The 23,222-nt window shown below is 41.0% G+C and overlaps 3 protein-coding genes across 4 annotated transcripts; 1 reads left to right on the top strand and 2 right to left on the bottom strand.

Moving 5' to 3' along the window:
* Window positions 1-368: 368 nt before the first annotated feature.
* mrc1a (mannose receptor, C type 1a) lies at window positions 369-10,372 on the bottom strand. The gene is made up of 30 exons (XM_068343750.1): window positions 10,204-10,372; window positions 9,730-10,131; window positions 9,106-9,279; window positions 8,549-8,704; window positions 8,351-8,464; window positions 8,022-8,162; window positions 7,751-7,933; window positions 7,108-7,265; window positions 6,905-7,021; window positions 6,704-6,819; window positions 6,362-6,510; window positions 6,006-6,205; window positions 5,802-5,917; window positions 5,633-5,708; window positions 5,394-5,538; window positions 5,249-5,287; window positions 4,820-4,983; window positions 4,599-4,663; window positions 4,417-4,517; window positions 4,193-4,332; window positions 3,925-4,033; window positions 3,643-3,815; window positions 3,034-3,139; window positions 2,679-2,911; window positions 2,420-2,585; window positions 2,195-2,347; window positions 1,991-2,107; window positions 1,482-1,640; window positions 1,373-1,405; window positions 369-1,283 (listed from the first exon to the last, which is right to left on the bottom strand). The coding sequence occupies exons 1-30, from the start codon at window positions 10,271-10,273 to the stop codon at window positions 1,051-1,053; spliced, it is 4,308 nt and encodes a 1,435-aa protein (XP_068199851.1). The 5' UTR covers window positions 10,274-10,372; the 3' UTR covers window positions 369-1,050.
* A 1,693-nt stretch (window positions 10,373-12,065) lies between these two features.
* Window positions 12,066-15,663, bottom strand: LOC137614155 (transmembrane protein 236-like). Its single transcript, XM_068343752.1, has 4 exons — window positions 15,090-15,663; window positions 14,831-14,903; window positions 14,054-14,177; window positions 12,066-13,483 (listed from the first exon to the last, which is right to left on the bottom strand). The coding sequence occupies exons 1-4, from the start codon at window positions 15,359-15,361 to the stop codon at window positions 12,786-12,788; spliced, it is 1,167 nt and encodes a 388-aa protein (XP_068199853.1). The 5' UTR covers window positions 15,362-15,663; the 3' UTR covers window positions 12,066-12,785.
* Window positions 15,664-16,624: 961 nt separating this feature from the next.
* hacd1 (3-hydroxyacyl-CoA dehydratase 1) lies at window positions 16,625-23,179 on the top strand. 2 transcript variants are annotated; one of them, XM_068343753.1, is made up of 7 exons: window positions 16,625-16,755; window positions 18,282-18,399; window positions 18,482-18,500; window positions 18,593-18,681; window positions 18,934-19,055; window positions 21,055-21,233; window positions 21,873-23,179. In XM_068343753.1, the coding sequence occupies exons 1-7, from the start codon at window positions 16,637-16,639 to the stop codon at window positions 21,953-21,955; spliced, it is 729 nt and encodes a 242-aa protein (XP_068199854.1). In that variant the 5' UTR covers window positions 16,625-16,636; the 3' UTR covers window positions 21,956-23,179. The 2 variants fall into 2 exon arrangements, with proteins under 2 accessions (XP_068199854.1, XP_068199855.1); XM_068343754.1 differs by having other exon boundaries at window positions 16,636-16,755; window positions 18,325-18,399.
* Window positions 23,180-23,222: the final 43 nt, after the last annotated feature.

Genomic DNA, 23,222 nt, shown 5'->3' with positions numbered 1-23,222 from the left:
TATTGTAGTACAAGTTATGATGATATACAGTATATTTAATCAATGAATAATTGGGCTGCTGCTCAACAATTAATCAAAGTGTGTTATTGGGATTCTTCATTACTTGGCTTTGTCATACTTTAGATATTGCCTTAATGGGAGACTTATAGCCACTCTGGTGACATCACCAGAGTGGATTTCTATTGAGTTTTTTCATTTTTGAACTGGCAACACTAACATGTCAAACTTTTAACTTATACAGTGAAATATTTAAATGTTTTCCTAGTAGATTAGGATCAGATATTCATTCATGGTTGCCAGAAAATGTATTAACTAGACATGAAAACATGTTTGTCTTGCTCAAGATGAGTTATACACATATTTGGTGGTCAACCAACATCATTTATTGCCAAATACACTTCCAGCAGCCTCAGTGCTATGTTGTTGTTATCCCATATTTGTCTAGTAAATTCTTTTAATTTCAGTCATTACCATGTATGTCTTGAAACATGTCATAACTTTTTTCTGCAAATCATGGTCAAACCAAGTTAATGTTGGTCTATTGGTGCACTTCAAAATACAAAACTGAAGCAATTAATTTTGATGAATTATTCCTCAGATTTTATTAAGCTTCTATTTACAACATCTTAGACAAAAGAAAATGAAAGATGAGTAGCCAATGGACAATGCAAACAAGATACCCAGTTGGCTAATAACATTAATATTTTTTAAAAAAAACTTTTTTTCACCTTTCTTGAGTTGTCAGTGTTTGGTCTACAAGTGTTCTTCTTGTATTGATTAGCTCAAGTAAAAAATAATCTGTACATACTTCACAAATCACATAATCATGTAGGTTTGTTATAGATTGTAATTTATATTATCTCATCCCTGATTTTTCTAGTGCAGTGTCAGTGCTAACATTGTTCTTATGAACTATTATATAACAGATATGAAACATTATGATTTGGGCAATATTCATGTGTGGAAAACAGAATACCTTAAAGAGTGTGAAATTGAGATGAAACTCCCAGATCTAGTCACAGTGCTTAATGCCTCTAATTTAAAGTCTTTCTATGCTTGTTCATTCTGCTCAATGTTGGCCACAAGACCCTTTGTGTCCACAGCAGCTCGGAGTGGATTGTTGAAGTACAATTTGTTGTCAAAGGTGCTCTCTCCCAAAACAGGGGTAGCGATCCGTTTTCGGAACAGCAGGAAGGCACCAAGTCCCACTAAGGCGATTACGACGAGCACTGTAGCAACAGTGATGCCGGCAGACCCATGAGAAACTTCTTCAATAACTTGAACTGCAAATGTGAAATATAATTAGAAATAACAGCAATGTAACAAAGCAATCAAATTCATTATACAGTAGATAATAGATCAAGAGCCTTACCAACAGATTGTGGTTTTTCTGTAGGCGTAACAACTGGAAAAACAATACATAATCAATGTGAGTGACTGATTGGTTGAATTAAAACTGCATGATGGCTGATCAAACTTACCTTTGGCTGTCTTGCAGATGTAAGTTTTAAACTTGTTGCAGCTGCTGGTAATCCAGCGTCCGGTTAGAGAATCCACGCTCACACACGACCCTGAACCCGGCATCTTTGCTTTCCAGTTGGTGTAATCCACAACACTGTTATCAATCCACATCCACTCACCTGAAGCAAGGAGGGTCACATACTCATAAACAATTAAATCAGGATCCTTAATTCTTTCCCCTAATTTTATTGTCACTAGCTGAGCATTTTCAGTGGATATATACACCTGGTCTTTGAAATTCTCAGATCTCACAGAATTTCGAGAACCTTAACTAGACATGTGAGAAATTAATTTCACTCCTCTGAAAAATAGAAAATTATTATAATTTTATAATGAAATTCATTGCTGCTATTCTGTTTCTTTATCCTACAACATGGTAGAAAAATTTTCTGTTGTCACATTGGTTAATTTAATGCCTTGATTTTATCTCCTATATTGGATGAATATAATTTCAGCAAGCCAAGCACACCTTCGTGAGTCTTATAGAGACCAATCCAGAAGGATTTAGCATCGTCCTGCAGAATCTCCAGGTTGTGTTGTACGAACGCCTCCTCCTGGGGACCATCAATACTCAACAGGGAAGCACCTGATGAAAGCAGCCACAGTAAGGGACTCTCAATATTTAATACAAATAGAAACGACAATTCGTCAGTGGATATTCTTTTTAGCATACCCATTTTGAGACATTCAACTGAGGCATGGGCCCAGTTGTCCATCATTACGTTTTGGAAGGAATAACAGTGGCCTCTGAAAGGTAACCAGGTTCTTCGTTTCTTTGATTCTGGACAATTTCCAGGGAGTTGTGGGGGATCTGTTGGTGCGATTTCTGAAAGCGAGGTAGCATAATGTTTGACTGACACTGTGCAATTCAAGGAATCTAAAAAAGGCAATTTCTTACCTGATGATCTCTTGCATAAGGAATAATAGGCATTGGTGCATGGTGCTGTCTTCCATGTTTTGTCCACGTCCATATACACGCAGCCATAGTTATCTTTAGGCTCATCTATGCCCCATTTGGTGTAAGAAAGCCGCCAGTTATCAACCCATCTAAACCGCCCATCGGTCTGGAAGAAGGATTCATTATTATTGCATTAGTGGAAGTGCAGACAGAACTAAAAGGTCCTGGTCTCAATGTGAGTGTCATGCAGTAACTCTACCACGTTGTTGTTGAGGCCGATCCAAACTGGCTCGTTGTGCTTGAAAATCTTTAAGTTGACCGATGCGTGGCTCACAGGATTCAGGATACTGGCAAGATCTGAGTCGTCTGCTTGGCACTGCCTCCTCGCCTCATCCCATCTCATCTTCTGGGTGACCAGTTTGTAGGAGTCGTTGCCCAATTTGTAGAAACCCTTTGGTAGCGCTGTCGTGACTGGGACGGCAATCTGAGAATCTATGTTAACAACAAACAAAAAAAAAACCTTTCATCTGAAAGATATTTCCCCCAGTTTTTGCTCACAATACATCATATTAGTATACCTGTTAATAATGGCATCCAGGTAAGGTTTCACCTACCTGTGTTTCTTTTACAAATGAAGCCATTTTTGGAGTGACAGTCTTCAACTTTCCAGAGTCCGGTTTGTTTGAATACACTGCCCACCATAATCACACAGTCAAACGTCTGTCAGACAGATTTAAGTATATGAGTTCCCTTCGCTTGTGCAACTGCATTACATATTGTTTTAAAACCACATCTTCTGCAAATGTAGAACTAATCAATAATAACAAGAAGTCATTCTTTTTATAACTCTTTTGATAATATTGCTTCACCGTTATTGAAATAATGATTCTTCGCTTGTGGATGTTTGCTCTTGTTGGCATGTTGTACTTTCTGGATTATCCTATCACTACTTTTAAATTTTCTTCAACCATTATTGAACGGAAGGATAAACAGTCACAGGTCTATGAAGTACTGTATTGTATTGACCCTTTTTCCCAATAAAGCAAACACAATTTATAGAATATACAAGATTTTTTTGGATACTTAAAGAAATTGTTTTTGCTGGTAACACATCTTTGCTACTACTCTGCAAACATCACATTATTAAGCAAACCATCACATTATTAATTTTATCTAAAGGAGAAATGGTTTGATAGAGAAAGAAATGATGAAGCTGGAATAACCTCATGTCCAAATGGGTAACGTCCATCAGGCATCGTCACTGGATGTCCTTTGGCCCAGTTGGTGTAGGTAATGCCTTTGCCGTCTGTCCACACAAAGTGCATCTCCCAGTTGACGTCATTCATGCCGATCCATAAATCGTTATTATATTCCATCATCTTTGTTGTAAGGAATGCTAAACAGACGACACAGATATTATTTAAGCTTCTTAAAACTGTGGTATATTAACTTTAGCGCTGCATACTGAAATAATACTTATGGACCACCGTGAAGGAATCACTCACATTGCTCTCTGTCATTTGTAATAGAAGCGAGATTTCCTCCCTGGCTTGTGCAGTATGTCCTGGCATCTTGCCAGTTCTTATTGTCATCCCCCAGAACAAATTTGTAGCACTGTGTGTTGGAATAGTGTGTAAAGAGACAGTAGACAAACATTTCAGGTTCCTGTCAGAGGTTAAATCACTTCCTGACAGTCTAAAGACATCTTTGTCTTGAATTTGAATTTCAGCAATATATTGGAGTAAAATGTTGAATGGAATTATATATTTTCACCTTTTTTTCAAAAAGGACCCACTCTGGAGCGCATCCCCCCACAGGAATAGTGGTGGGGGACATTGTTGTATTGACAAAGCTGCTGCTTCTTTTGCAAATAGAAGGCAGCTCCATGCCACAGTTGATGTCATTCCAGTATCCTGTATGTACAGAGTCCACAGACAATGATCATTAAAGATTTTTAGCCTGTCTCTATGATATTAACACAGTATGGTGTTATTTACCCATGCTCTTGTACATAGTCACACAGTTCTCATCATTATTAGCAAAGTTTGGTTCATTCTTTTCCCATGCTGTGTACGTAACGGGGGTGCCGTCCACCCAGCTGAAAATGGAAAGAAAAGTGTGAACAAAATGTCACATCTTTGTATTTCGAATTTCAAAGTAGACTTAGAGTTTGAATTACCTAAATGATTTATCCAAATTCACCGTCATGCCGATGAAGTACTGCCCTTGTGATCTCTTTGATATCTGTGGAATATAGTCAAAAGAGAGACATGGCATAAGGGATGTACACAACTGTTGCGTTCGACATCACATCAGATGATATTTTTAAGGACACACGTGTTAGTATGAAGGTCATTAAACAATTTAATTTATTTGGAGAAAATGTTCAGAATTTCTCACCTGCTTCCAAAGGAACTTCCTCTCACTTTCCCCTGTGATGACCGCAAGTTCACCAAAGTTCTTCTTGCAGTATGCTCTTGCAGATTCCATTTCAAGGTTGTCCATGTTGATGAAATACTGTGTGTCATTGTATATAATCCAGCCATCCTCAGTGGTGTTGTATTCTGCAAAGGGAACAAAGTTGAATCCATGGAGTGTCCTTCGAGAGTGAATAGTGATCAACTAGCCAGGCTGCAGTGACACACAGCCGTGCTTTGAGCTATCTGCACGCCATGGTTAGAAAATTGATGATACAAGTAGAGAAGTTCAATTTGCCACTCTATCCATGGGATTACAGGGAGTGGTATAGATATCCTACAGGAAAGGTTTGCACAAGATTTCATCATAATTAAAGTTCAGTTAAGGAGGCATTCAGGCGGTTTTACTTACTCGGTGGAGTTGTGGCGGGCTCAGGTTTGGGGGTCACACCTATAAGTAAAGAGGTCACTCTTAGAAGTCGAGTAGGGCTCTCTTAAGTTTGCAGCACACAACTTTTTGGGGATTCTTATAAGCTCCATAATGAGAGTGGTGTTACCTTTGCCGATCTGGCAGATCCAGTCATTGTAGGCCTCACAGTGTCGATCATTCCAGTGCCGCCCGTAGTACAGATGGACTTCTGCACAGTGCTCGTCATCATTGTGATTGTTTGGTTCACCAAAGCCCCAGTTCCCATAGTCAGACTAGCTCCAAGTTTGTGAAAATATACACTATTAGATCAGGGTTGAGAATGTTATAGGGTGAAACCTTTTATGACAAAAATAAAGGGGTACATACAGGAGACCCGTCGCTCCAGACAAAACCTTTGCTACCCAGACTGTAGCCAATCCACGCTCCGTTTGATGAATGGAACCTGTACAACAACAGAAAGCCCCAGCACAGATTACTTCATTGACTGGTTTGCATCACATGTTTCTCACATATAGTAGCGTTTAGGCTAACATACGGAGCGACGTTCAGGTCCTGCGTACTGTGTATACTCATCAGATCCCCACCGATGGCCCTGCAGAAGTCCTGCGCTTCATGCCAGTTCTTCTTCAGTTCCTTACCTTTTTTGTAAAGCTTTTCAATGAGCAAAACAAATAAGGAGACAAGTGAGTTTTACAGCTTTAATATCTGAGATTGCACGGATTTGTTCAGGTAGTCCTACTTTGTAGCACATGTTCCTCGTGCTGATGGGGGTCCATCCAGCCTCACAGCTCAGGGCCGGTGTGGTCGGCGGGACGGTCGACATCGCTGCACCCTCTGCTCGTTTCTTGCAGATATACTTCACCTTGGTGTTGCAGTTGATGACATCCCATAATCCAGCGAAAGCACCAGTTGTCATGGCAACGCAACCTTGTTTTCTATCTTTTATTAAATACACCAAAAGAAATTGGGGGAGGGAACAAATGTAGATAAAGTGACATTAGATTGAAAATTGAGATGAAAATTTGGATTTGTTAGTGTAGGTAAAAAATGGAGTTGAGTAGAAAAACGAGACATGCAAATTGAAGTTTGATGTACCTGGCATGCCCACATTGAAATTAGTGAATCTGACTTTTCTTCCTGTCGTCCACTTGAAAGTGTCTCTGTCGGCTGTGTTGGAAAGACCTGTCCAGAAATACTTTTCTGGTCTTAAACCCACCAAACTTACCAAGAAGGCATTCTCATATCTACAAAAAAGCACATAAAGACATGAAAATGAGCAATAAAACAACTTCAAATCAATCGTATTGATTTATTGGTGGAGTTAATGGAAAGGATACCACATGTGCAAAATGTTTTTGAAGATTTAATCTAATCCAAGTGCCTGAAATGCTTCTAATACAGTGTGAGATCATGTTAGTGTAAATATGATTCTACTACCTATCAGACACATCCAGCAGATTGGCACCAGCGTCTGAGCATTTCCGCTTTGCATCATTAAAGGCTTTTGTCTCAGATCCAATGTTGTAGCAGTAAGAACCAAACCTTTTCCAGCCCTTCAAATAGCAAAAAAAGAAGAAAAAAAAAGTGTTGGACGAAATCTCATAATTCTACTTATTTAAAGGTAATTACATCACTCACAATCTTGCATCCCGGGTTGGCTTCCTCATGGGTACCTTCACTTAATTTAGTGGACGCCTTCTTCTTACAGATGTATCCGAACGTCTTCTCACACATGTAGTCCGCCCACCCCCCGTCCTGTACGGGGTGTGTGCAGAAGATGAGAACTGAACCACCGAACATTTGATGTTTCCTTTTTGTATTAAATGACTTATGGGTGTTACCTTTCCTCTGATGAGGACGCAGTCCTCCTGGAGGTTGGTGGCGTGAGACGGCTCATCACGCTGCCACTGGGTGAAGGTCACATGGGAGCCATCAGACCATTCGAATAACAACTGGTTCCTGTGATCATTCAAGCCAATCCAGAGCTCGTCTGTCGCCACTGAGGATTTTAAATGCACATGGGGCACATAATGTGGTCATTTTTTCATTCATTTTTTGGCAAATATTGACAGTGGTGTTGCACATATAAATTCCAAACACATTATTATAATATGATAGCATTTCACCTTTGTTCCATACTGGAGTGCCTGCTATTTTCATATTTTCCAACAGATTTCATATTTAATTTTATCAAGCTCTGTTACGCAGTTTGTTCATTTTTCTTAGATAAAGAATTTGATACCATTTTTATTTCTGTAGGATAAATTTGAAGAAGCTCAATTAGCTTAGTTTAGCGCAAAAACTGGAAACAGGGGGAAGCAGGAGGCCTGATTCTATCTGTTAATCCCTCTAAAACTCACTAATATATCAATTATTATTTCCTCAGTTGAATCTAATCAAATACTTAAGTTTAAAATAATGTATTGGGGTTTAGATTTACTTCTAGGAGTCTTGTTATACCGGTTTGTTTTCTTTTACACTTACGGTATCCAGACTGAGATATAATGAAGCTCTGCTCCTCTATATTGTGTATGCTCGCCAAATCTCCACCCTCTTTGTGGCACGCAGCTAAAGCATCCCTCCACATTTTCTTATTCCTGTCCAGGTAGTAGCAGTTTCCTGCATACGGAACCCAGTGACTGGGGCAGAAGATGGGCTGGTCTTTATCTGTGGATAGAGACAACACTGATGAGAAGATTCATTCTAGTAATAATAATAACACAGTTTCTGATCATTTTGAATAAAGATATTATACTATATGTTGTTGGCAGGCTGGTTGAGTTTCCTCTGCGACAAATATAACCAATTTTCTTGTTGCAGTCGTTGCTCTCCCATTTTGAAGCCTTTCCAGCATTAAGGGTTGCACATACATATCCAGGATCTGATGAAGGGTGACCTATTGGACAAGTCAAAGCAAGTTTTTGATTTAGTGTAAATTCCATATTGTCATGCAGCACCAACTACTTAATAATAGAGACACAGGTTGATTTAATAACATAGGAATCTCACTACACCAGACATTAAATGATGCATTTAAGGACCATAATACCTGCTTTTGTCACCATCTACTATGTCTTCACTAACCTGGAGCCCAGTTTAAGTATCTGAATGGGTTCCCGTTGCTCCATTGCCATCCCCTATCAAAATCCAAGCTGTTGAGTCCAATCCACACGGATATTCCCAAAGTATTTGTCAAGCCTGTGTCAAAACCACACATTCCGATGCCGTCAGAGGTCGTTCATGTTAGCTGTGTTGCGTAGATAAAGGATTCAGACTCTGTACCTGAGATGTATGACTGCTCATGGAGCTCTACGATGCTGAGGAGATCGGCTCCCTGCTGCTGGCAGCTCTTCCTCGCCTGATGCCACGACAACACTGCCAGTGCGTTCCTCTGATACTGAACCCCTGTAACCGGGTCAATGTCCCAACCCTCGGTGGCTGCATCACGGTGGAGACAGAAAGCACGAAGCAGAACGTGTGAAGATTGACAGTTGTTTTGCTGTCTTGAAAGTGAACTTCCTTTCTTTTTTCTTTTTCAGTGTCAAAGCAATTCAAGTGAAAAGAGGTTTTGTGTTTAAAGGACAACAGGGATAGGGCTGTGTTGACAATTCATGAGAAGAAGTGTTAGCGTTTTTCTGCTGGGTGACAAGAGTAGGGTCAGAAACCAGACCTGTCAGCACTGATATAATACAACAAGATAATTCTGTGTTACATAACTAAATGTTTATCAGTCACGTCATCTTTTTCATTCGTTCCGTTGTCTTACCTTGTTAGGAACAGTACCATATATAATTTATATACTGTAGTTTAGGTGGCTGAAATGTGTTTCTTGCACTTACATTTGGTGGGACAAAAGCCCCACTTTGTGTCTTTATCATAATCTTTCTCCGTTGCACACCACAGCATTCCATCTGTACGACCATCCTTTGTGCATTCGGCGTACCAATTGTCCAAAAACTTAAATGGGAACTGACAAGGACTTCCAAAGGCATTGCCTCCTATTGCGAAAATCTCTGAGGAGACACAGAGCGTGGATTTAAAGTTAATCAAACATTTTGCTTTGTCAAGCAAAGCAAGCGAGGCATCTACTGATGTTGAGTGATGAGGCCCAGCTTGCAGTTCCGTTTCACCTCAAAGGTTTTGTATGGAGTTCATGGGGTAAGAATTCAATCTATTCAAGCTCTTCCACCCTAGAATCAGACAGCTACTTCTGTATAGGACTTACATAAAGTGTGATCTGCTAGTTTAGTAATTTCGGTTAATCTGAAAGCATTTTTTTTCTGACAGATAAAAAACACGACAACAAGCTAAACTGTTATCTCCTGCAGAAAGATTCTACCCGATAAATACTAATGTTGGATGTTGATCCAACCTTTAAAAATACATATTGCAAATGAAATTGCACAGTTTCAAAAATTGCAATTTTGTCTTATTATAATTGATTATGTGCCCATATTTCCTACCTTGAAATCCCTTTGAGCAGAGGTCACCCCTTGTGCCAAATATCCTCCAGCGGCTCCACAAGCCTGAGCCTTTGTAAATCATTAAGTTCCTCTCATTTCGGTTTCCCCAGTTTAAGTGCAGGTCCTGATTTTTCAGGCCAAAGAGCGTCTCATTCTTGCACTGCCAATGTTGGAGGTCACTATTTTCGTCGCATTCATAGAGGACCACCCTCACCCAGTCTGTAATCTCCGTGGCCGCCAGACAAAGCTTAAGTTTGAGGCTGAGGATGCGCGATTCAGAGGCCCAACGAAACTGCTGGTCTTTGGCGTGAGGATCACACCGGGCCACGGTAACAGATGTGGCGCTCTCCACCCTTACACACTTCTTGTGGTTCTCATTGTAGATCAGGAAGGAGCCAGTGTCTGGAGCAGAACAGAACAGTTTTATGTCATCTCACATGAAAATGAAAATAAAACGCGTTAAGGTGTACTCACCTATATCTGCCGTGATGCAGAGAACTTGCAGAAGACCAAGGACCACAGCAAATCTGAAACAGGGTAACATTATCTGTAATGTGTAATGTGCACGGAGCGGTTAAGTTGCAGGAGAGTTTTCAAGTCATGTGAGAGGGGATCTGGACTGTGCAAAGCTGTGTGACATAGAGCAAATAGGACACAGAGACATGGAGCTTTCCCCCCTTAATCACACTGATGGATATCCTGTCACATGTGCAGCTAAGATTGGTCAACGACAGCAATTTCCACGAGCTTCCACTGAATTTTTGGCGGAGGAGTGGGAGACAGGAAAGGGTAAAGCGAGCAGCTCATCCGACTGCTTAACAAAATGAAATTCACCAATGATTCGTTTTCAGTGAAACACAAAAAGGCCAATAATCTTATTTTGAACTGGATGATGGATTTTGCGGATTAATTTATGTCAGTACGCTTCAATGAGTGACTAAAATTTGAAATAGGCCTTCAGTGTGAGGTCAGGGGAGTGGTTCAGCAAAAACTGGTTTAGAAGGAGGATCCAAAGATCTAAGATAATCACGACTGGTCAGGAGTGTTCCAACTTCATCATTGTTAAAGCAAAAGTACAGCAGGATTACATTGAGTTTTGAGGACTTTGCTGATGTTGGTTTTGTGTTGTGCCACCAGGAGGTCCACAAGACTCCGGGTGAGGAGTGCAATGATGATACAAGTCAGTAGAAAGAGATGAGAGGAGGATATCCTGCTTCCTATTGGGGAAGTGAGTGGACATCTGACCATTGTGGCCTCATTCTGCAGGGATGCACAGCAATGGTTTTGGGGTACAAACAAGTAAGAACGCCGTGTAAAACACAAAAGAAATATTCAGTTAATAACTTACTACTTTACTAAAGTAGTATGTAAAATTAATCCGATTTTCAATCATAATTGGCAGTATTATCTTAAATAATGCATTAATTAATAATTAAATGTGTTACTAAACAATGATGCAACATTATCATTCATTAGTTTGTTTGTCAAGTTTCTGATCATCAGTGAATCGTAAATTGTACTCAGTTTACTTCCACAACAGATAAATTGTAAATGCTACATTTAGCAGTTTGATGCAGACTTTGTCTTTCTGCAGTCCAGTGCTTGAAGACACTGTTGGATTGTTAACAGATTCTTTTCTATGTCTGTTATTAGCTGAATAATGGGTTGATGAAAATGGGCCAAGCAAATGAATGGCAAAATTTAGAGGGTAGTAATGATTAAGATCTTGATTTGTGACAAATTTTTCACCATTCATATGCGATGTTTTATTCTTGTGATGCTGAATGTAGTGGTTGGTGCACATTAATGGATTTTTTGTCTCATGATTCTCCACAAAAACAATGTGTATTTTTGCAGATGCTGTTTTGACTTCATTCAGATGATACACATGTAATGACTTCTCGCTTATCATTGCTCTCTTGTTGTGGAACATGCAAGATTGCAGGAAGGGATGTGATGATACGAAAGTGTAGAATAATGACAGGAAAGCTGTTCCCTGGAGGAGTGATTGGGAACAGAAGGGATGAATTCCAGTGAAAGTTCTGAGTGGCGTTCAAAAACATATACTGTATGTACTTTCAGCTGATGTCAGTAAATTCCTCATACATGATTTAAAAAAAACACAAGTAAAACATGCAGCATATAGTTGAATATCTTTCTTTATTAATCTTACCAAAATATATGTATTAACGAAACACACTCACACTTTGGTTTTCTTGTGAGACTATAACTGAGCAAAAAAATAAATAAAAAAAATACAAACAGATTCATGCTTTTTATGTTTTCACTGCATTTTATAATAGTAAAAAAAACAACAAGACAAGCACAGGTACATTCTCAAGGTGCCACACTTGGTGAGGAAGAGGGTAAAATATGCCCCAACATTATTGTAAATGATACACAACAAAATAGTCATTTGACAGATAATCACCTACTGGCTCCTTTTTTCGCCAGTGACAAGTACCATCATGCATTTCAGCAGAATCTCTTGGCTGCTTCTTGCACAAAGTCATTCTTTGGTTTAATGACACAGTCATTCATTAAATCCTGGTCTCAGTTTTTCTCATGCTCTTAACTGCTGGTTTCCCTTAAGTGTACTGGAAACATTGAGGGAAATGAGCTTATATTTTAAAGGTATCCAACCTCAACGTACCCTTTGAACTAGCATTAAAAGATTTGTTGTGGCATTAAATATGTGTTTAAAAGATTTTTTGGAGTGTAGTAGTGTTGGCCAAATTATATCACTGTACACTAGCCTTGTGTTGGAAAGCTAGCATTAAAAATGTGTCTGCAAGTTTAGCAAACAGTTTAAACAGTTTCATGGCAGTAACTTGCTATCAATATGAAATGAGAAATCTCCATATGTAAACTAGACTGTGTGGTGCGAAATATTTTAATTCAATGAAGCTTCACCAACACCAAAGATGCAGCTAAACTTTGAAAGATTTCCAACTGGCACTGGATCTTGGCATCCTGCTGGTTCCAACCTATGCATTGAATATATCTTTTATTTGATATCTTTTATTATTTTATTTGACTTTCTGAAAGTGTTGCTTTCAAAAAACCATCCTCTCTGTGTTGAAGACCCTCAACTTGGTCATGAAGTTAAAATATACAAAAGCCAGGCAGATCAACAGGTTCTTCATCATATAGAGGATGGGTGTGACGAAGCCAAAGAAGGCAATGAGGCCAACACGTACAAAGAAGAAGGGCAAGTCCTGAACGGCCACTCCTACAGAGGAGAGTAGGGGGCTGTGGGGCATGACCACCACCCGCAGGCAGGATAGGTAGCTGAAGATATAGATGGGGAACACCCAACCTGAGTAGTAGACCAATGGATGTCCCGCCACCCTCACCATCTCCACCGTGTCCATCCAGAACATAAAACTATCCACAAACACATCTGCTCGGGCATCACTGGCACACAGGAACCTCAGGGGGCCCGTATAGGCATACGGGGGCATGCGGTAAGCCGTGGTGCTCGCCGATTGTGAGCTCAATCCAGAGATGCTAAATGGCCTCCCGGAATTCCCTGGTATTCCCGGGACTATGCCGTTGGTCTCTGGTCGAGCCCTCGCTCCGTTCTGGTTCCTGTCATTGAGCGGGTTTGCTCCCGGTGGAATGGGGGTCGGTACGGCTTGTCTGGGCACAGCTGGCCCCGGCACAGCCGGACCGATGGGTGTAACAGGGGTCACCTGTTCCACGTGGGTGAGGACAGTAGAGGGGATGTCAGAATCTCTCTCCATGTCATTAGCTACGGAGAGAAGGAAATGAATTTCAGAAGACTGGTCCAAAAAAAATAAGATGTCAGCATTCATTTAAGTTTTCTGCATTTCTTTTGTTTTCATATGCTTTTTTTGTTTTTTTGAGAATCAAACATGGCAATAACTATAAAGTAAGGCATGACTTTATGTTGATATTAATCAGCCACATCTGTATAATCCAAAGAGAAGCACCACCAAGAGATATCATGATAATAAACATGCAATCATTAATCCGCTGCATAGTTGGAGCAAAAGCTTCGAGAGACTGCTGATGTTAAATGTTCTCCCAAGGAATACAGCACTAAAAATACACTTTCGTAAAACATGGCTTACGTGTCATCAATTCAGTACTGTTTCTAGAAGAGGCTTCGTAATTTCCTGCTCATTTCCTCAATTTAACACATTTTTCATCTGCACAGATGAAAAGACTGATGGATTTTAGGACCTGTTATCTGCATTTGTTGCTCCAGACCTCCTACATTGTGTATCCAGACTGTTGTGACTACAGGTGTTGAGATCTTGTTGAGTTTTGTGTATTATGTGCAGAGGGCTGCTCTCACCCTGTCCGGTCAGTCTGCAATGGCGTATCCTCTCCACAACGTCAATACAGATGAGAGAAAACAGGACCAGTGACACCGGGAGCTCGGTAAATGTGTCCATTTTTATGTTGTTATTTATCTGAACCTGAACAAACAAGCAGAAGAATCATTAGTTTATCTACTCACATCCGATCACTACAGTACCGATCAATTTAGCTTGACAGTCATCAACCTTTGCAAGAAGAATTTTGATTTATATGTCTGACCTCCTCTTGTACGAGGTTTTTGGGCCAAATCACTTGCAGCTCTGATATTTGCCTGAGTCAGGACTTCGTGCAAACAGGACACAGAACAAAGCAGGCAAGATGGTCATCTTAGCAGAATTTACGGCTCTTATGTAAAAGACACCAGATAAGCAAAAGTCAAAGAGTCACACTGGGCTCTCGAAAGGGCCACATAAAACAGCAAATAAGACCAGGGTTGCAACCAATGAGGAAGTGAAAATGTGCCTCATGGACAGATGATTTGACAAGGTCAGCCTGGACAGGAAGAGGAATCAAGCTGCTTATCAGTAGCTTCTTATCCATAATGTTCCAGTCATACCTTTATTCCATGCAGCTATAAAATGTTCAATCATTTAGGTAATGTCAAAGGAAATATTTAATTTCAAGCAAAGAAAATGACCGAAAATAACTGATTCTTATTACAGATATGCCACAAAGATCGGGCTCAGAGTCTACATAAACTGATATGATCAAACAAGTCAAAGAAATGGCAACAATCCACTGCTTGTTGTACCTCAGAGCTGGCGATGAGAAAGGCAAAGCAGGGCAATGTGGACATGATCACATAAACGAGGGCAACGGGCCTCCTGATACGAAGACAAAGGAAGGGAAAGACACAAAAGTAAGGAAGGAAGACAAAGGCAGTTGCAGGACTTGCTAACTCATGGTATTCTTAGGCAGTCCAGCTGCAGGCCTGCTCAGGCTCAACCGGTCAGGTCTCATGTCAGGGCTGGACCTCTGTTTCTGGACCCCCGGCACCAGGGCAGACTCACCACTTCTTCCTGCCAACCAGGAACTTCTTCTTCATGAAGACCATATACTTCAGGGGCACCCAGACCAGCAGGGCAGTGGAGGTGACGTAAGCAACGGAGGAGGCCACGATCAACCAGTAGGCAGTGCTGCCGTCACCGGGAGGCCGCGCCGACGTTTTGACCTTTGCCACGATGTTGGCGAACCTCTGCATGACGATGAAAAGTGGCGCACACAGGCCTGCAAACTGCAACACCTCACACAGGGCGAACTTCAATGTACTCCCCGAGCCCATGTTGTGGTAGCTCAGAGGAAGGGAAGGGAGGGAGACGAGGGTTGTTGTCGCAGCGAGGTGACCCCTGCCCCTCTGAGGGCTGGTGCATTGTCTGCCCCCACTAGCATTTTCCACACAACGCAGGCCTGGATCGCTGCTGGCCCAAGCGCTTACACTGCACTCAGCATTGTGTGTGTGCGTGTGTGTGTGTGTGTGTGTGTGTGGCTCAGTGACCTTTAACCTTTAACTTTAAAGTCTATCTGCGCCCAGCATCTACTGCAGGTATCTCCTTTAGTCTTGAACAAGCTTGAGTCGTGTTTTAACATCAGAATTATTTGTGAAATCGAAAAAAAATCAACCATCTCTGGGTTTACATCCTGGTTTCTACATCAGCATTCCTTAAAATCAACAAACACAAGTGGATTTGAAAACACCCTCAGTAAAAACCACCTCAAATGTTGAGTGGTTGCAAAGACACTGAAGACCACAGACCACCCAAAATGCAATTGTGGCTCCTCTACTGTATAATGTATATATACATCGCCATCTAGTGGTAAAATGACGGAACATCCAGAACACTAGTTAACATTTCTGAAAGGATGTTCAGCAAATTCTAATAAAGTGATTGAGGCTTGGATTTCTGGCATCTTTGGAGGGGTGGGGGCTATTCTAAATAGCACTAGAGGACTCGCAGGTTTATCCCAAGGCCTCATAACAGACAAACAACCAATGGGACTTACATTCAGGTCAATAGCCAATTTAGAGTTACCAACTCACTTTTATCGCATGTTTTTGGCGTTAACAGAGGAATTAGAAAGTTCCAAGAGGATTTGAACCCAGTGCCTTCTTTCTGAGAGGAAAGACAAGCCAAATCAAGGGAAGAGATGATCCACGTGTATTTTTTGCTTTGACCCTGGTGCCTTATGTCATTTCCAACCAATCATGAACTTTTGATGTGACACTTTTGCTATAACTGTTTTGTTAAAACTGTTATAAAAAAATAATCCCCTACAATATTATACGTGCAATATTTCCCTCTGACGTGTAGAGGAATATAAGAAGAGAGTGTAACGCAAGGTATCCTAAATTACAAATCCACAACATACCAGGATTACCTTATAATAACCGCCTCTGACTCACCTGCTGGACGCGCTCTTGTGGCTCCACTAGTCCCGCGAGAGGCGATCCGTGGGCGGATAAATGGAGGGATGACCCTCCTGCTCCCCTCCCGACCAGCCTACCAGCCCCAGCTGTCAGCTCCCCCTCCCGACCTCCCCCACCCTGCCCCCCGGTACCATGGCGTCCAGCGAGGAGGACGGCACGGTTGAGGAGAAGGAAAACAACAACAAGAAGAGAACGAAAAGCACCCTCGCTACCGCATGGCTCACTTTTTACAACATTGCCATGACCGCCGGGTGAGTGTGTAAATCTGCCCCCCACCCATCCAGTGTCCTATTGATAAAGTTATAATTGAACTGCTCCCCTAAAAAAAAACTGGAAGCGTGTGTTGCTGTTTATAGGACTGTGTGTCAAGTTGAAAGTGCCTGTTCAGCTCGCTCAATTTTACGCGTCATCTGGAAAAAAGAAAAAAACAAAACTGGAGCGGATAATTCGATTAATACAAAATACACTCTAAAAATGCACGCGGTGTTTATTTGAGTGGTAAAAAAAATAAAAAATGAATGAATGGTGTTGGGTGAAAGTGTCAGAGGAGCGCTACGGCCGTGTCCAAATAGGGCTGAGTGCGCGGCGTCAGCGCCAAAGGCCCACTGCGCGTCCGACAGTTGCAGTGATAAGTATAGCCGGAGCGCACTGACACTGGAGCTCCGGTGTGGGACCCTGAAATGCACTATAGGCAGATTTCTTTAATAACAATTGAAACAGCCATTACTAATCGTGATTATATGATAAATACCCAGACGATCAGATGGGAATCGATACTTGTTCCATTAATGTCCCTCTGTTATGAAGAATGTTTTTACGCAACGTTATGACTGATGGTTCCAGCACACGTCACTCAAATCAATTCACAAATTAGAGATCAGATGTTGTTTGACGACGGTGCTCAATCTATTTGTATATGCAAAAAGTCAGATTTGTTTGTTCAAATAGCTCTTTAAAAAAGCTGATTCGTGTCACATTATGAAAAGAAAACCAAAGATGGAATTCAGTAACTTCTTCTGGTTTCTGTTGACTTTGAGTAGAAGTTAAATTTGACGCCAAACAGAATCATCACAGCTTCAGCTTCAATTTGTCTTATTTTCAAATGGTAAATTATACTAGTTGTTATCTCACAGTAGGGAGTAGATTCTAAATCCTGTCTGGTGGAGGTAAGAACAATTAAATATTAACCGACACCTGAAACCTACTTCTAGAATCTGCCTTGCGCTTACATCAGTATTTTGACTTGATTTACTTAAATTTCAGATCCAGATTTCTATTTTCTCCTCTTTTACCTCCATTTCAGTCACTCCCTATCTGCTTTGTCTCAGCTTCATATTGGTGACAGTGTCAGACAGGTTTGCGTTTTGGACAAGAAGATAGTAACCCATTGATCAATCCTGAGAGAGAATCTCTCACAGATAGATTTCAGAGAAATTGCATTTATTCCAAGTACAATTTTAAATGAAAACTTGCTAAAGTTTAGATTTTAGTTTTGGAATGGTATTATCTTGAAATACTGTACTGTAAAAATGTAAATACAATTTATGAGGGTATGATGTTGATGTGATTTAAATTGTAAGCACTATTAGAGCACAGTGCATGTGGGGAGGTGTGTTTTTGGGTTAAAGTTTAAAATAACTAAACCTTAAATTTCTACTTAACAAAGTATAGAAGGATAAATGACTTTCTGACTCCATCCATCACATATGAGGTTCATTCTCCCTGCTTACACTGACAGGTGTCATGACCTGTTATAACCTGTTCTTACACTCTGCAGGTGGCTGGTTTTGGCCATGGCAATGATACGCTTCTACATCCAGAAAGGCACACACAAGGGTCTGTACAGAAGTATAGCAAGGACACTCAAGTTTTTCCAGACCTTTGCTTTAGTTGAGGTAAGAATTTGAGTGGAATGCTGATGTTCCTTTAAATATGTTCTTGGCTCTAAGTACTGATTTTCATTCATTCGTTTTTCAGGTGGGACATTGTGCAATCGGTATGTGAAGATATCAGAATAAAAATGTGTGTAAAAATGTGGCTTCAGCCCCGCAGATGTAAACCTTTCCATCTCTGTCTGCTTGACTACAGGAATTATCCGGACATCTGTGATCGTAACCGGGGTGCAAGTGTGTTCACGGATTTTCATGGTTTGGTTCATAACCAACAGCATCAGACAGGTGACGATCACTAGATCTTCATTCAGTTGTACATACAAATGAAATGTGACATCACTTTTCTGTCTTAACGGTATTATTACCTCTAAACCATATGGAACTAACAATAATATGCTATGAGAAAACATAGAATATTACATAATGGCATAAATAGAAATGGATTGAGGTATACTTACCACGTCACCATTATTCCCACAGTCATATTTTCTTTTCTTTCCCTTTCTTTTTCCATTTTTTTCCCCATTTTAAACAAAGATCCAGAGTGAAGAAAGTGTAATCCTATTCCTGGTTGCGTGGACATTGACAGAGATTACCAGATATTCCTACTACACATTCAGCCTGCTGCACCACCTGCCGTACTTCATCAAATGGGCCAGGTGGACAAATCGTGATGCGTGGCTGGGATGAGCTTGAGTTGTCTTCATAATGTTCTGAATGCAGTCTGAATTTAACTTCTTGCATGCTCCCACATTGAACCCAGGCCTTCCTGACTGTAGGAAGTGGTGCATTCCCTCTCACCTGGCTCACAGAGAAGAGATGCATGCATGTGTTTATTGATTAGTGCTTTTTTATTTTGAAAAGTGCAGCTTTACCTTATGAACTGTTTAAAGCACATTATTTTAAGACATACAGTAGTTTGGTGAGCAAAGGGTCTCATTTTTATATCTCAAACATCAAATTGAATAAATATATTGTCAGTGTTAGTAAAGGCTCCAGAGTGGCATAACGCCTTCCTGCTTGCTCCTGCACCGGAGAGTGACGTTGAAGTTTTGAGCCTCAGTAGCTCAGCTGAAATTGGAGTAAGAGTGTCAGTTGTGCAGAATGATAAACGTTCAGCACACAGACTGGGAATTTTCCAACCTCAGAGACCTTGCATCACACCAGTTAAAGCGCTGTGCTGCATCCAGGTAGCCTCACATTGAACTTCACCATCATAATACTTCTTTTCCTGCTTCTATCCTGCGTCACATGATCATCAGAAGTGAAATAAATGTTGTGCCTTCTACTCTCGTGCACTAACTGCCGCTCTACTCCCTGCCCCCCACGTTTTACGTCTTTCTTCAAGCGTAGAGTAGACGCCAGGCCCCCAGGAGAGCGGCTCATGTTCAGCTGCTCCTGTTTTTAAGACCATCTGTTTTGGTCATGGAATGTTCACCTAACATTTCTTTCACATCCGGATAGACGCTCGACCCAAGCCTTTGGTCTTGACTGAATGTAGGACCTCTGTAGCCCCAGGTCATTGTGTAGATCAGACTTAGGATGCCACACTGTCACAGTGGGAGGTAGGCCAGTGATTTATTCATCAGAGGTCCAAATTACGGTCACAACCGGATGCTGCAGATTATTATTGAAAAATACTGCTAAATGTACCAGATTAAATGTTTTTGGGTTCAGTATAGAGTTTGAAATCCCCTTTAATCAGCTGGTCAGCTTCAAAATGTTGTTGTAGGAAGTAGGTGAAGTATTGCAAGACGGGTTTCAGAAACCACTTCATCACCAGACCAATAGATTTCTGCGTTTTGTATTAGATTAAAAAGTTTTGCCCCTCAGGAGCTGAGATGTTACAGGACGTATCGAACGGCCTTTGCACCATCGATGATTTCTAGCTCTTCCAGTTTGGGTCATAATTGTAACAGGTCAGAGGTAGGACCCAAGTACAGCACAGACTGAGACCAGATCAGGAATAGTCCAACAGTTTATTCTGAGGTTCGCACGGAATGGCAGCAATATTCCAGAAAAACAGTCTCAGTAAACAGGAATCCCAGGTGACAGGTAGCAGACAGGGAACGAGCAGGCAGAGTAGTCAAGGACAGAAGGCTGGTCAGTTTACCGGAGTAGAGACGAGGAAGACTGGTTGAAGACAGGCAGGGTCGAAACCGAGGAAGCAGTCCGGAGATCAACGCGAGAGAGCTTTGCATGATACGGAGACAATCTGGCAGAGACTGAGAGGAATGGGAGGGTATATGTACAGAACAGGCAGGTGAAAATCAGGTGAGGAAACACAGGTGAAGGCAGTTGCACTGATGAGGTGGGAGTGGAAGGCAGGTAGAGCTGGGCGGATGAGGGGAAAACTAGGAGCGGATTGTGACTATAGTAATCTGAGCTGTATCCATTATTGGAGGTTGGCTTCAAATGGATGCACATAGAGTTTGTCATTATTCTTGATAGAAATTTAAACCGTTTTCAAACTTTAAACAAGCAAATGAAAGTCAAACGCGGGACCATCAATAGCCCGAGTTGCTTTAATTTGATTCTTAAATCCGTAAAAGGTTATGTCTGATCGTGAAACCAGGCTTGTGTGATGTAACGTGTGTGACCATTGCACTGGTGTGTGTTTGCTGATTATCTGCTGACAGGATCTCTTCTTCCCTACAGATACACCCTCTTCATCGTCTTGTACCCCCTGGGAGTCATCGGCGAGTTGATGACTATTTATGCTGCTCTGCCATTTGTGCGCAGATCTGGAATGTACTCCATGAGGCTTCCCAACGTGTATAATGTGTCGTTCGACTACTACTACTGCCTCATCATCATCATGTTGTCCTACATACCATGTAAGGAGCGTCTGTAGAGCGTTTTGTGGTAAAAACTGTGGAGCAGGATGATGGATAACCATTCCTGTAAAGGATCTCTTGTTGAGGTCACTGGTTTGACTATGATGCTAATGATGTATATCAGATCAGAAACTCTTAACATTCATCTTTTTATACTTACATTATTACGATAACTGAAAGTGAAATTGTTCTCTACAAAAAGTTGCTGCTTTTAAGAAGCGAAATGTTCTCTAGTCTTGTATGTAGCATTGAATTGAATTAATACATCCGATTCTAAAAACCATTGGGGGCAAAGTAAAAGAAATACAATAATTTCCATTCAATATATTATAGGTTACAGTATTGTTACTTAAAGGATTTAATGCAATGAGCCATCATATCATGAAAACATTCAGGAAATGTGAAGAAAACCAAGGCACAAGAGCCAACAGTAAGTGCCTGAGATATTTTATCCCCCAGGCATAACTGCATAAACAACATTGTTGGACATTATTGGAACTAGGATATTAGTACACGGGCTTTGGGGCACCTGAGAAAATCTATTACCTGTTCTGTTCTGCAGCTTGTTTTTTTTCTTCTTTTTTCTACGCAGAAGAAAGTAGACATTTCTATCTGACCAATGCTGTTTGTCTGTCCCAGTGTTTCCTCAGCTCTTCTTCCACATGCTGCGACAGAGGAGAAGGGTGCTTCACGGGGAGGTTATAGTGGAGAAGGACGACTAGACAAACCACCACCTCATGCCTTCATTTGAGCCAGCACTGCTTCTGCTTCACCTACACCTCCCCCACGTCATCTCCCATCCTAAGCACCGTCGGCCATTACACTCTTCAATGCACGGAACTGGAAGAGCCTCACGGATGACGACCTGTCTGACAAGAGCCGCAGCCAGCGATAATCAGAAAGAAAGGAGTGCATCAGTACGAGCAGTAATCTGAAGTGTTTCTCTACGGAGGAGTGGTAATATTGGATATGTTTACAGTCCCAGTGGAGCTGGAGCTTCGGACAGATGCCCGATGATGAGTTTCAGCATCTTCAGATTCACCCGCCGATCTGAAAGGCATGACCCACAACGCTGCATTCACCTGATACATAAACAGGGCTCCAAGGAAATGTGAAATAAAATGTGGGAAAATGATTGTAAGTCGTGTCACCCGAGTGCTCCCACTTCATCCCCACAATTTCTATCTAATTGGCTGCTTTATAATTTTTAATCTTATTCCACCGCAGTGATTTCATACAGGTGGAGTGTGGTTGTGAAAAAAAAAAAAAACAAGGTTTCAAAAGAGAGAATATTCATACCTCAACAATAAATCAACATTTAGACAATATGCTGCTTCTTTTGTGTACGTTTGTTTTATGTGTAAACGATGCAATGTGAAATGAACCGGTTAATAGTAAGCATATTTCTTAAACATAATGTGTTCACATATTGTATCACTCAGAGCAAGCACAGCTCAAACTTAACATTTTGTCTGCTTGGCTCAGCTCCTGCATTCTTTTATGTTGCTTTGATGTTTACGATGTCAAATTAATTTACAAGAGTGCATCTTAAACCAATTTGAGTCTTCAAAAGTAGCATCTTTTTCTATAGACCGCTTAGACTGTAGTTCAGATTTTTGTGAGCACTCACAGTCTTCAGTCACTGTTGTTTTTATTTGAAACGAAGAATCTCCAATCCATGTTGACGGAAAGGTATTTAGATTCGATCCTACAAAAGGTGCTATTGTCATTTCAATCTTATGTGCAGCTGAAGAAGAGACTGTGATTGGATTGACCTAAAGTAGGAAACCAGGATGTGACATGATTGAAAGAACATGTAAGAAAATCCAGTTTTGCTTATAGCCTGGGTTCGAGGAGGAAAACCAACAAAAGTCAATGTAAAGTCAATGGAAAAGTTATTTTTCAAGATTTTTGTGCAAATCAATAAACTAAATTCTTCAATATTGTGGAGACGTTTGTGATGAGATCTATATAGCCTCGATCTGTTTT

This window comes from Antennarius striatus, chromosome 20, assembly GCF_040054535.1.
Source record: "Antennarius striatus isolate MH-2024 chromosome 20, ASM4005453v1, whole genome shotgun sequence".
In the NCBI taxonomy this organism is placed as follows: domain Eukaryota; kingdom Metazoa; phylum Chordata; class Actinopteri; order Lophiiformes; family Antennariidae; genus Antennarius; species Antennarius striatus.
The sequence above is the reverse complement of the archived record's forward strand: the minus strand, read 5'-3'. Positions and strand labels throughout refer to the sequence as shown.